Raw genomic sequence first — 14,796 nt, forward strand, 5'->3', positions numbered from 1 at the left:
ATATCGTAAAATGTTTAAAATCGCAATAAGATCGTATTGTAACTTAAGTATCGATTGATAATATAGTATCGTGTGGCCTATTTATCATTAATACTTGTCTTCATCTGACACCAAATTATCAGAGACAAAAATACTGAGCACCCATTTTTTTTCAGATGGCAAGAATAAAAGGCATCCGCACTGTTTACTTTCCTGATAATTCAGTTAAAGTTAATTCGAGTTACAGAAGATAAAACATTTTTGTTGTTGTTTTTAAATAAAATGGATGTAATGATTTACATAAGGATTTTTAACGGCCCCTGAGAGAAATACATAGAGTATAAACATTTCTTTGAAATTAGCAACAAGTAATGAGTATTTGTTTAGAATAGTGAGCCCAAAACTGAAGAATGTAAGGACAAGTTGTATGTAATATCTATTAGCTTTTTGTTGTGTCATTAGCTATGTTTACATGCACACTATTATTCGGAATATGGCAATATTCTGAATTTGATACGGGTCATGTAAACAGCATATTCCGTTTGGATACTCTGAATTATGCCGTATTCCAATGGAGCATTTTCTGATTAACACATGTGGGTTATGCTGATATTATTCAGGTTTTAGAAGCATTCATTGGACAGGTATACAGCACATATGGAATATGAGTCTCAATTAGGGTTTTTACAGCAGTTTGCGACACAAACGTTGTACGCAAACCAACTAGCCGACAGTTTACAGAGATGCATGCCCAAAAGAAAAGCCCACATTTCTGGTCTGGAGGAGAAACACACCCTCTTTTAAGCATTATTAAAGACATGGATATCAACAGGTCTTTGGATATGCGCAAATATCGCAACACCGACCTTTTCAAGAAGGTGGTTGAAGGAATGAAAGAAGGAAGCTGTGTTTGCACGGTCGAACAAGTCTGCCACCGGTTACGTTAATCGGAGTATGCACGGCTGCATGTAAACTGGAATATGAATGGTATATTCATTTTCATTAGCCATGTGAACAGTTTAGTAGGGATATTGTCTTTTTCAGAATAAGGGCAAAAAACAGAATATATTGTCCATGTAAACGTAGTCATGGAGAAGGGTATACGTAGGTGCGTTACTGTTTCTCTCTTGAAAAATTCACTTTAATTAGGCGGGCTCCTCCTCTCAGCCAAAAAAAGGAGCGTGGGTTAATGAGTACGAGAGAGAGTGAATACTCGCCCGTCCCCTTACTCCGACTGGACAAAGAAGGTTATTTCAGATTTATTGTTCCGGGTAATCATCACAAATAGAAAATCACTTAACATTCCAATTATGCTGTGTCCCGAACATCCCTTAGATGAATCAAAAAATAGGAAGTGCCAGACAAGGAGAAGGGGGCCGGTGCAACCTTGAATCCCCACCACTCAAACTAACGTACTTACACATTCACCAACAAGTAACACACGCAAAATGGGAGATGACAGAAATAGCCAAAAACAAAAGGCAAGGGATATAAAAGAGGATGTAATTCAAAAAAAAGTAGGGTGTGTGTGTGTGTGTGTGTGTGTGTGTGTGTGTGTGTGTGTGTGTGTGTGTGTGTGTGTGTGTGTGTGTGTGTGTGTGTATGTGTGTGTGTGCATGACATTTGCATCTCCGGCTCTCAAGCAGGTCTGGTCTTGGATGGTCCTCATCTGTATGTGCATACTGAGTGAGCCCAGGTGCTGCGTATGGCGCAGAGGTCACACCAGAAAGGGCAAGTGCTAAAATGAAGCTAACACAAATGCACATGTGCACGTGCATTCTATCTCACACGCTTGCCCATAAACACACGCATGCATGCACATATGCATGCCCGGTCGCATACACACGCACCAGCGAGGGTTGACTGTCTTAGTTATTCATTGACATGCACCCAGGAAGAAAAAGTGGGAGCTGGTTTAAAAAAAAAAAAAAAAAAAAAGACAGCGAGGGAAAACATGCAAACAATGGTTCTCTATGACTTCTAAATCTAGCTGTTGGTCAGGGGTACCTGTGAAGGTCAGCGGGGTTGCGCGGGGAGAAATCAGAGAGGAGCAGAATCTGAGAGACCTCAGCTCTCCGCTGGGTGAATTTACATGATGAGATGGGAGCTCAGGAATGGACCCCTGCACAGTTTGCAGCGTCTTTGTTTGCCTGTGTGTGTATTTGTGCAATGTGTGGTAAATTCACCTGCTGCATCCAGTCCTGTGTGCCTTTGCTGGTCTCCTGCAGCCAGATGTTGTGAGCCGAGTCAGTCAGAGCCACGGCGCACGCTCTGTTCTTCACCTGCATTTCCCTCTGATTCATCTGCCACAAAAAAAAGCAAATCAAATTTGTGTTAGTCACCCTCGCGACATGTTAATGACACAGTCACTGTTGAGGAGGACGCTGTTTGTTTTTTGACAACAAAGAGACCTTATGCTGTAAGACACATGATAGCCTCTTTAGAAAAGAAAATAATAATATGACATACCCATTGTGTCAGTAGCTACTTGCCTAATACAAATTTTATTCCCCGTCTAAAATACACTGTCAGCCTACTCCCTGGACCAGGATAGTCTGGCCCACTGGACAGCGAATACTGATTCAACCTGGTGTATAGCATAATGTCATAAAGTGAAATATGAAAGAGCCGCTCCGGCATAGCGTGTCCTTGTCACGTTCTGTGCAAATGTCCTTCCCCGTGCACGTTCAAATACCTCTGTCCCCATTCTTAATACCCTTTCCCTTCACATGTCACAGAGAATGTGGCTTCCGCGGGCCCGTCTTCCTATTCCCCGCTGAATGTCAACGCCAAGGAAAATGTCACGCAAAGGACTTGTTACCGCACTACAATAGACTTCCCACACCGCCGGTCCCACCCCAAGGAGCACTGCAGCCAGGCCTTGGGAACGAGCCGTTTCACTCGGCTTTGCTTTAAGATAAAAACGGGAAGAAAGGAGAACAGGACTTGCAACAATAGGTTAACAATCACTTATTGTACACGTTTAGTGGTCCTGGGAAAGTAACTCGTGGGCTGGGGATGGGTATGGCCTGTGGAATAGCGCTAAGTTTGGTGATTCCCTAGTCCCCTACACATGGAGCTAAAGCCATATAGACCAAATTTAAACTACATTAAATCATCATCTTAAGTGTCAACTAGAGCAGAGGTTCCCAACCTATTTTCCTTGAAGCCCTCCTACTTGTATCTAAGAAAAGCTGCTTTGACCGCAGTGATAATGTTGTTTTTGAATGGCTAAACGCCAGAAAATATGAATTGAATACGAATATTTTGTTAGATAAAAACATGTTGTGAATTTTGGAAATGGTTACATCTATCTTTTTTCAATAAATGTTGACTTTTGGCCTTAACAACACTGGAGTTATTGGAAATGTTTGGATCACACGAGTCGGAAACAATCCTACGCAGCCACCACTGGAATCTAATTCTGCAGATAGTATAATACTAAGGATATTAGTGTATTGCAACTGTACATAAAAACTGTGTTTAAACAAAGAATGTGGCCTACTAAGTAGCTAAAAATATATGTTTTTAAATAGTTATATACAGACTTTTGTATAAATTTTCCATTTTGGCGCTTGGGAACCATTGATCTAGAGGAAGTCTGAGAAGTCTAGTCCTGAGTCTAATCCTGAGCTACTGGACTTCTGTAGGGCTTAAAATGGCGATGAGGTTTATGGCTTTGTGCTTGAGAATAAGACAAGCACTTCAGTGGAGAATCTAGGTAACATTAACGCTAAGGCAGGGATTGGAATATCAAGGCTTAGTTGGTGCTTGCATGTAAGAATAGGATAAATATTGTCCTATAAAAACCCAAGTGTGATAAAACAAAATAGGGCTGAAGATGGGGAGTACAAAGCTACGGTTTGGGAGGGCATACAAGGTTTAAGCTGCTGTTAATATGAATCTAAGTCTGACACTCAGACTGGGGCTACGGCTGGAGAAATTACCCGTCTTATACACATTCACAGCGGGTAACACTGGCCATCTACTGCCAGCTAGATTGGCTGTACGTCGGCTTTACATCAAAATGACGGTGGGCATTTGAATACATCCTCCTTTGCCCAGCCAAATTAAAGTGGGAGTGTATAGAGATAAATGGAATCTATTAAGGCACTAAGGACTCATACATCATACAGCTGATAAGGCTTCCACTGGAGCGCCTTCACTGGGGCGGAGGAGAGAGCAGACAGAGAGGGGAGGTACAACCATGAGCATAGAAAAAAAAAGTAGAGATAGACAACAAAAGAAGACAGACGCTGCACATGTATGCGCAGACACATTCGCTCGCTCACACAAAATCATACAATCACACACAGAGATACACACTCCTCTCTGTACTCCCTCCTCATCCACGCTTGGTTGAAAAGCTTTCCTCTGGCAGAACTGGGCCCGTGGGAGTAGCAAAGTCAACCTTTTAAAACTGGAGGTGTCAGTCAAGGTCCTGTTTTCTGGCACTAGCCAAACGGGCCAGTCCCTGAGTATGGGGGCCGCTAGCAGAGGCCAGGAAACAGGAGACAGTGGACTGACTGTCCATGGAAAACGCTAAGCACAAGACTTCAAACCAGTCAAAAACATCGCCCAAGTCTGGGCAGAAAACTCAACATTTTTTCAACTTTTCCAAGTAGAAATAGGTCTCTACTTGCTCCTATTGTATGCCCCTTAAACCATCTGAGTCCAACATTTTTTTTTATTTTTGATGGAAAATGTACTTAACATGGTTCACTGGATATCACGGGTATATTAAAAGTGTAACTGAGCTATAATAAATTTGCCAACTGATGCCAAAGTAAGCTGTATTGTGTGTGTGTGTGTGTGTGTGTGTGTGTGTGTGTGTGTGTGTGTGTGTGTGTGTGTGTGTGTGTGTGTGTGCGGTTACACGCTTGGATGTATGCATATGCAAGTTGGAATGAACAGATATGAGAGCACTGCTCAACAGAGGGGCAGTTTGGTGGTGAAGCAAGAGAATGACAAACAGCGGTTAGACAAACATAAAGGTATGTACAAAGAAAGAGTGGGAGTGAAGCCGGGTTGGAGATGGAGCCGGATGGATACGTCTGGAACTTAAATACTGGACTTAAGTATTTAGACAGTGCATGATTAATCTTGCGTAGACAGACCGCCTCATCAAGCAGACAAGTAACTGGAGAAAATGTTTTAACGAGACCTTTTTGTTGGGTAAAAACAAGTTATGTCTCGCTGAATTTCATTGGTTTGAAACACAACGAAAGACGACTTTGTCTCTTGCCCTTCTCTAACAAACTTTTTCATTATCTCTGTGATTTGCTATTCAAAAATCCTTGTTGTATACTGGCTGAAATGAGGAAGGGAAATAAATCAGCAACTCTAACCAAACAAAGTCTGTTTTCCTGATGATGCCTCAACCGAAGATTAAAGACCAAAGAACTCCATCTCTTCCAGCAGTGGTGATATCAATCACTGGTTCTGACAGCTCTCATTGCCTACACACACATGTTTGGCTGTGGTAACAGTTGGGGTAATAGGTTGACAAATAATGACTCCAGGAGAGAGTGCTCTCCGTGCAGTGTGGCCTTCAACCACAATGATTTTGACACCACTGGGTCCCGTGTTTTACAAGCCACAATGACAACTGTGGTTAGCTGCATGGTAAAAGCGAAATCTAATGTCTTCTGCTAGGTGGCCGATACTCATGGTTAACTCACAAACCAGTTACCATAATACCCACATGCTCCCAAGTGGGTAAGTGATGCAAAGCTGTCTCATCATATGACTCATCATGTTATAATGTTTACACCATGTTATCCTGCGAGTTAGCCATCTCTATCCAGAATGCTAAATGTGCTAATCCACTATGTAACCGCAGACTGCAGCTTTAACAAGGAAACAGGCCAGCTGTTGTGATCAGTCTTGTATCGGACAGGGAAAACGGGAAGAGAAACATGTGGAAATACTTGTTGAGCTAAAACCAGCGCACAGATGTTGAGACATTTGCCGCCTCTCTGCTGGCCTTTTCCTTTAACGCGAAAGCAGCTGGATATGCAGAGTAAAGTTTCGGGTGGGGGTTGGACGCGGGAGGCTTGCGTGTGAAAAATGTTAAGAAAAGGGGAGTAGAGAGGCAGAAGGTTGTAAGATGAAGCTGAATGGGTATCAGAAGTAGTATATTAGGAGGACAAAAGAGAGGATGAGAAGGAAAAGCAAGACAGATGAGAGACAGAAAGAATATTTATGAATGCTTTATTGATCCCCATGAGGAAAATTCTCTTCTCCCTTGGCCCCCCTTCACAGGAAGATCAGACCACAGGGTCAGCTTCATCCCTAAAGCAAGTGCACTTTCACCGTCCTTAAAACATTAGCAGAAGCTTAAACTCAAGTAGAAACGGTGCATCCCATCGCAGGGGTCTGGACCGCAGTCCTCAGCTTGAAGGGCGGCGTGCTGACCCACTAGTGCATCTTCATGAAATGCTCATCACCAGTCTGATCTATAATCTTCTGCACCATTACAGGCTTAGAAATGTAATTCAGTGAAATTATCAAGGCCATTTTGACTTCATATTTTGCAAAAGGTATAAAAGACATTTCTTAACGCATTTGTGACGCGCTGTTTTGAAACGCACTCCCTCGCTGTGATTTGGATTTAATATGACCACGGCTACACATCACGTTCACATTCCTCTGAACCGTGATAACAAAGCTGAGTCACAACTGGTGACGCAGACTTGAGTTCACCCCCCCCCCCACCCAACACGCATTCAAACTCTGGATGAACTATGAAATCCTTCTCCCTCTTCCCCCCCCCCCCCGTCTCTGTTTCTTCCTCATAAACCATTTCTTTTCTGACTTCACTGCATACGGCCCGGTTGCTATAGAGACCCGCAAACATCACAGATTTCTGACCCCCTGGTTGGCACAATTCTACTAAATCCAGTTTTTCACGAGCTCTATGAAATAGCCATCCCGCACGCATTTGGAGCCACTCAAACACACACACACACACACACACACACACACACACACACACACACATTTCTCTTACCCCTGTATCTTGTACCTGACCCCTCACATGGCCCTCAGCAAAGTACAGTATCTAGCGCTTTTAGCTGCCTCCTGCTACAAAGCCAGCTAATTGCTAGACTTTCTGTTGTGCATAATCTTATTTCCACCACTGACGAAGAATGTGATATGCGACGTGTGTGTGTGTGTGTGTGTATGTGTAAGTGTGCGTATGAAGGAGGGATGAGGGGGGGGGGGCATATTAATCATGTTTATTTATCTGGACGAGGAGTTGAAATAAGCGACGAGACATCATTTAACAGCATGCTAAGCTAATCTCTGGTCGAGATAAATACTTCATTTCTCTCCTCTCCCCGTGACGCTCCCTTGCTCGCGACTGCTCCGCTGACGCTACATCTAAACACCGGCAATAATAAAGACAATTATTTAGGCCTTTGATAATTATGTGTCAAAGGCAGCGAAAGCCACTAGATAATTGGGAGAAAACTGAATGGTAATCCACAATGGAGATCCCCGTGGGGAGACAGGCAGACTTATCCCTGGAAAGAATGCGGAGCGAGAGAAAAGAGAGAAACAGCCAAAGACGTAAAGATGAGAGCTCTTTAAGGGGCCTTGCTCACTGTCAGATAGTCAATGTGAAAAGCCACAATTATACGCGGAGAGAGAGCGCGAATAGAGAGCGGCAAACAAGAGAGGGGAAAACAAGGGATAGAGAGAAAATGAGTGAAAAAGAAGGACAAAATGTTGAGTTAGTGGGAGTGAGCAGAGACTGAGCAGAGGCCAAGGGGAAGGAGGAGAGAGAGAGAGAGAGAGAGAGAGAGAGAGAAGCGCCCCGTGACGATGCCAGTCAGAGACGAGGCTTATAATGTGGCTGCGCCGTGCACTGCCAACAGCCACAGATAATCTAGGACTACCCACTGAGCACTGAAGCACTGCTTAAATATTTGATTGATTAACTGTCCTGTTGCTGCCAGAGAGTAAGAGGAGAGCATCAGAGGAGCCAGGGCAGAACAAAACAAACAAACATGTATGCGGGTGCACACCGGAAGGTTGGAAAACACATGGCGCAGATACGCTAACACATACTCCCCCATAAATCCCTACACGCCAACATTGGAACGGGAGTGCACAAACACAAACAGACATGTACACATTGTGAGCATGTGTAGAGTCAGCAAAGAAGACAGTGGCGAGGGGCTGGACAAACAAACATAAAGGCTGACTGATGCTCTGGTAGTGATTTTCTTCTATCATAAATCAATGAGGACAATAGACTTAAAGATAAACAGCGGTTAAGTGGATGATCCTCATCTGGATTTGGCTTTCAGTGACCGCGGGATTCACCACAGGGATGATGCTAGCGTGCTATCGCTCTTATTCCTACGGTATGACTGTATGTTGCTAGTAGGCCTGTCAAAGTTAACGCATTAATGCAAATTCATTTTAATGCCACTACTTTCTTTAATGCATTAACGCAACTTGAGAGTTTTAGGTTGTAGCCGGCTCAGTTTTAAAGCTAGAATGAAGTTGTGTTATCATATGAAACTATAAAATCTAAGGAATCCATTGGGACCAACCATGTCATACTAGGGGGGTTAAATAACTTTAATTTTGGCAAGGAAAACTGGCATGGCCATTTTCAAACGGGTCCCTTGACCTCTGACCTCAAGATATGTGAATGAAAATGGGTTCTATGGGTACCCACGAGTCTCCCCTTTACATACATGCCCACTTTATGATAATCCCATGCAGTTTGGGGCAAGTTATAATCAAGTCAGCACACTGACACACTGACAGCTGTTTGCCATGTTATGATTTGAGTATATTTTTATATGCTAAATGCAGTACCTGTGAGGGTTTCTGACAATATTTGTCATTGTTTTGTGTTGTTAATTGATTTCCAATAATAAATATATACATATACTTTGAACAGTTTTGCAATTAACTATGGACAATCGTGCGATTAATCACGATTCAATATTTTAATCGATTGACAGCCCTAGTTGCTAGCAATAGATCTTAGGTCATAGAAGGTGGACAGGAGTGCGACGTGTTCGGCTACTCTACCTACACTGCCTGTAACACACACACACACACACACACACACACACAAAACACACTCATCCCTGTTCGTCCCTGGCTGTGAAAACACAGGCAGCTGGCCCCCCACGCTCCGACACCCTCCACAGGAAGAGACAACACCAGCGCTTCCTGTGGCTTTGAAGCAGCGGTCTCAGGTCCCCCGTCGGTCCCCAGCTTCCTTTGTCTTAACCGCAGGAAGGAAGCCCTCTCTAGCACGAGGCCACAGGGCCCGAGGGAGCGACAGGGTTTGTGTGTGTGTGTGTGTGTGTGTGTGCATCTTTTGGTGTTGCGCAGAGGTTTTGCTCACTGAGGTCACATGCATTTACAGGGTTTTTCCCCTCTCTGACTCTCCAGCGCATGAACTCTGGTCATGGCAAGGGTGTAGAGAGAGGGAGAGGGAGGGAGAGAGCTGGGAGAAAACTGCAATAACTTCCTCCTCTCTTTTCCTCTTTCCTGTCACGGCTGTTCGCCACATGCATGATGGAGGGAAGATGAGGGAGAGATGGTGGGCGGAGAGACAGGGTGAGATTTGAAAGGGTGACGAGCTGAATTGTGTGAGTGACAGCGCCGGACGCAGGGTAGTGGGAGGTGGTGTGCGTCTGTGTACGTGTTGGGGAGGATTCTGTGTGTGTATAACTATGCAAACCACACACACACACACACACACGCGTATATATACAGCGGACACCAACAAGTGGGGGCGGTGAGGAAAAGGAAGGCCAATAAATATTTACTGACACAGCAGAAGTGGAGAACGGTCATCCACTGGTGGAAACAAAAGGCAGAGGATGAGGAGCGGCGTGCCAGGAAACCAGCCGGCTGCGGGCGCTGCGCCCCGCTTGTGCCCGCGTGGAAAACAAGAGGAAGACGGGGAAGGGAGGAAGGAAAGAGAGAGAGAGAGAGAGAGAGGGAAGGGATGGAGGGAGGGGATAAGGGAGGGACGGACGGGGTTGTGGATAAGGGAGTGCTCACAAACAATAGCAGCCTGGTGCAAAGCAACTGTTGTTCCCTGAAAAATGGATTTAGTTTCTTCAAGACGAGGTTGATGGAGAGTTTTACTTGGTGTTAAGACGATAACGCGTTAACATAAATTTGTTTTAACGCCACTAATTTCTTTAACGCATTAACGCAACTTGCGATTTTTAGGTTATGCAAAATTTTGGCAAGATATATGAATAAAAATGGGTTCTATGGGTACCTACGAGTCTCCCCTTTACAGGCATGCCCACTTTATGATAATCCCATGCAGTTTGGGGCAAGTCATAGTCAAGTCAGCACACTGACACACTGACGGCTGTTGTTGTCTGTTGGGCTGCAGTTTGACATGTTATGATTTGAGCATTTTTCTTTATGCTAAATGCAGTACCTGTGAGGGTTTCTGGACAATATTTGTCATTGTTTTGTGTTGTTAATTGATTTCCAATAATAAATATATACATACATTTGCATAAAGCAAGCATATTTGCCCACTCCCATGTTGATAAGAGTACTAAATACTTGACAAATCTCCCTTTGAGGTATATTTTCAAAAAATATGCGATTAATTTGCGATTAATTATGATTAACTATGGACAATCGCAATTAAATATTTTAATTGATTGACAGCCCTAATATAAACAATATTTCTTACATTATTTCTTCAAACTACTATACGTCTCTCTTCACAATTGTCCACATAAATCTTTTTCTTCCTGCTTGTGATATATAATTCTATAAAATAATAATGAGTCCCTGAAACATTCCTATTGGTTTTCACTTGACAGACAACTCTTTTATTGCACTGCATTCAAATCATTCAGACCCAATAAGCCAAGCAGATGCTCAAATGTATAGCAGCATCTTATATTTTAGAGTCACCACAACAGAATTTAATTAATTTCTAATTAACATCTGCACAGTGGTGAGTGTTAATGATATTAACTACCAACAGTTTGATCAATTTACATTTCTGTCCCGATGAAAAGACCGGTAGCCGTTGCTCGGGTTGCTCGAGCTACATCAACAATACCCCTATAATGTTCACATTGAAATGATATTGACATAATTAAGAAAGTGGAAGTTTTGTAACATTAGTAGTTAGGGATGTTCATATATTGTTTGGCGACGGCAATTACAGAAATTCTCCAAATGGTAATTTCTAATTAGGCGGCATTCCTTAACGAAGTGAAATTACGGCACGGCGACTAATTAAAGTCTTGTGTTAATTAGAATACATCTTAGTTAAGAAAACCAGCACAAGGTACGGTGGGCAACGTCTTCATCATTCCCAAATCAACTGGCCATATTAGCAGCTTTGGTCTACAGAGTGAGAATGAGATAGTTACTTTGGATACAAGCTAGGCCTCATCATCTCCACTCGCCTTTTCTCTCCCTCTCTCTCTCTCTCTCACACTCTGAAAGTGCTTCTTTCTTGTCTTTCTCGCTGTCTCCCAACCCTCCGGCAATGCTGTAAAATAGAAACCTAACCTCAATATTTTCCCTCACGGTGCTGGGACTTGCTGGCCCATTAAATTCCCCTTCCCATGTGTCAGCTTGCACATTTCCACCATGAAATTTTCGTATAATTAAACTTTCTTAATGATTTATAAGCTATAATAATAGCCGTAAGTATTTCAGAGCAGGTTAAAGGGACAGCCTTTAAGTGCACGCCGGGGGATGACCCTGTTTTAACATAGTTTCGGATGGGTGACTCTCGGCTGGAGGCGGAGGATGGATAGGGGCGAAGGGGAGAACGGGATTGACGGAGGGAGGAGGCGAGCGAGAGGGCCTAACAAGGGGTGGGCGGAGGAGGAGGCTGAGACCTTTGTGTCGTAACTCAGGGTGATGCTGACATCGAGGAGAACCGAGGGCTCCCTGAACCCTGGCAGGGAGGAGACAGCTTAGCACTGACGGACGGAGAGAGACACATGCATGGAGAGGCTGAGAAACTGACAGAAAGACGGAAACACTGTGCTGGGAGAGGAAAGAGGTAGAAACTTGTTTCTGCATCCATTCTATCCAGGTAGAAAGAGCCTGAACATCAGATATAACTGTCATTGGATACAATAAAACATGAAGAAATACAGACAGCAGTATAAAATAAGACAAAGAAAACCGATTATATTAAATAAAAGTGAAATAAATATTACGACGCACATTATTTTAAAAAACACTCACTTAATCCTGGTGAATCAAACACACACTAATAACCAGACAAAGTCTACTGTAAAGCAGTACTGGAGTCAATGTCTAAATGATGTGCACAAACAGTTTGCTCGCATGTTCTGGGTACACACACACACACACACACACACACACACACACACACACACACACACGCACACACAGATGTTTGCTCTCTGCTGCCTCTCTGACGGCGAGGCTGATATGATTGCCACTTAGGAAATCAGTGTGTTTTCACACCACTCTCCGCTCTGCCAAAGCTAATGTGTTAAATATCCATCGGGTACTGCTGTCCATTTCTGAGACACACACACAGAGACACACACAGCCTTAGGGGCTGATAAACACTGATTCCTTGTACTAACCGAGCCCACAGTCGGTATCCAAAGCCAAAATTTCTAAATTGGGGTGCAGTGAGAAAATTTCAACAAGCTTACGATGTGAAATGTTCACTCGGTTCTTCTAAATTTGTTGCGAGGAGGTTTTAAGTAGAGCTAAATTTGAACTATTGTGTGACTTTTTTCACTTTTCTTGTTATCGAGAAAAGCCCATTTGTTTTTTTTGTTTTTTTTAAAATACATCACTGTTGTAGAAGTCCAGCTACTTTAAGTGTTTTGGAAAGGTGGAGCCTGCGAATGGCAAAATCTACCAAATCTCTCAGTGGACTGTTTTTCACCTTAGCTGTGAATGGGGGAGGAGGAAGAGACGGAAAACGAAACAAAAACAACAAATCTGGAGGCGCCTGCTGCTCTGCACATTACTGGCAAATCAGGTGTGTGCGAGTGTGTTGGGTGTGTATGTGTGTGTGTGTGTGTCCCTTCAGGGCTGCAGGAGTTGGATTCTCAGGGGAGGTGTTTTGTTTAAACTTCCAGGGCCACTCGACCCATCTCTGAGTGAGAAGACGCTCATGGACTAAAAAAAAAAGTTAGAGGGGGGAAAGGAAAGGGGAGGAGAGGTAAAAGACAGTGCTAATGAAAGTGACAAAGAGACTGTCCCTCCTTTCAGCTATCATCCTCTGCTCCTTCATATTTCCTCGCCTCCTGTGCTGTGGGGCAAGGGGGGAAAGAGAGAGCCCCAGAAAAAAAGAAGAAAAAACAGGCTTTGTGATCCCACTGTACTCAAAGGAAGGAGAGAGTGAAGGAGGGGAAACTACAGAAGGCCAACTGAAATTAATGGAAATATATAACAATCTTGAAATTAACTTCTCATTGCCACTAGCCATGATTTAAAACAGCTTTTTAACGAGAGGAAAGATGAGTCAGAAGAGAAAGAGAGGGAGAAGGGGGTTGAGGCCATATTACAAATTGGACAGGCTGGCGGAAGCTACAAGTTAATTTGCCCCATCATGTAAAAACTTTCTCAAGGCACGCTCGCTTAAATTATTATTTTTATGTCCAAATTAATCAAGACGTAAGACTAAAAGATTAAAGAAAAAATAATACTAATGTAGGGTTTAAGAAAATACAAAGCAATTCAATTAGCTATTGAAACAGGCAGGGTAAAGAAAAAAAAAACATTTTGAGTATCTGAATTGTATCACGATGTTCCGACAGACCAGATTTAAGAGCAAAACATTTTCCCTCCTGGCTTTAAATACACATTTTAATTCCATAGATAGTCATAAGTTTAAAACTAAAATTAAACTTTGGGTTCTATTCCAGCAAAAAAAAAATATATATATATATAAAAAAGTTAAAAAAAAAATCTAAATTAATGAGACACTGCACACTGATATTAAAATAAATAAAATAACATTAGCAATGACTTGTTATCATCTTTATTATTATGCTGTTGTTTACTATATTTTGAATAAAACATAAGAACACTTCATTATAGCAATAATTTTCTTTTGTTATTCTTTGCAATGTTTTATACTGCAGTTTATTAAAATAATGTGCCCAACAACCACAGCAATATACTTTTGAGTACATAATGAAATCACCGCGGCGAGTCCCTTAATGAATTAAATGTAAAAATCTACAAAAAGTAGTTGAAGTGCTTTTCAAGTGATATTATTGATTAAAAACAAAGCCTGAGAGAAGGGTGAGGAGCACACACACACAAACACACAAGCACATACAGGGCACACACACAATTCAGTATAAAGTATATTATTAATCTTGTAAAAAAAAAAGCAATTAAATCAAAGTGGTATAGAGCCCGAAGCTATGAGGACTGTCAATTCTGCTGGAAATGCCACAGAAGATTACAGTTGGGTTTGTGGATTCCATGAACCCTCTTTTTGATTAGGGAGTCAATTATTTCTCATTACTGAAGATGCTATTTCGGAAAAAGACCTTGTCAGTCAATCATGCAAAAAAAGTCCTCGAAAAGCGTGAATAAACCATTAAAGAGAGAGGCGGATGGGGAGGAGGGTGGTGGTGGTGGGGGGGAACACACTGACCCTTTTCTCCACCCAAACTCCTACTTGTAGTCAAATTACCTTTTTAACTATTACACCTCTGTCAGGTCTTTGTCAGCGTATGGTAATTAGGGCCTTCAGTGGAGAACATTTGAAAAGAAAACAGTATATTTATTAGTTTATCTCAGAGAAAAGGCATTTACCCAGAGCTGAAGGTAAGT

At 42.6% G+C, this 14,796-nt stretch overlaps 1 protein-coding gene across 2 annotated transcripts in view; it reads right to left on the reverse strand.

Annotated features, from left to right (window-relative positions):
* The window catches only part of arb2a (ARB2 cotranscriptional regulator A), a 172,611-nt gene that overhangs the window by 57,651 nt on the left and 100,164 nt on the right, over positions 1–14,796 (reverse strand). For both annotated transcript variants that reach the window (XM_074638264.1, XM_074638266.1), the window contains one exon: positions 2,166–2,282. In XM_074638264.1, the coding sequence (XP_074494365.1) occupies positions 2,166–2,282 (117 nt within the window). The remainder of the gene's footprint in view (positions 1–2,165; positions 2,283–14,796) is intronic.

Source organism: Sebastes fasciatus, chromosome 6, assembly GCF_043250625.1.
Source record: "Sebastes fasciatus isolate fSebFas1 chromosome 6, fSebFas1.pri, whole genome shotgun sequence".
Lineage (NCBI taxonomy): Eukaryota > Metazoa > Chordata > Actinopteri > Perciformes > Sebastidae > Sebastes > Sebastes fasciatus.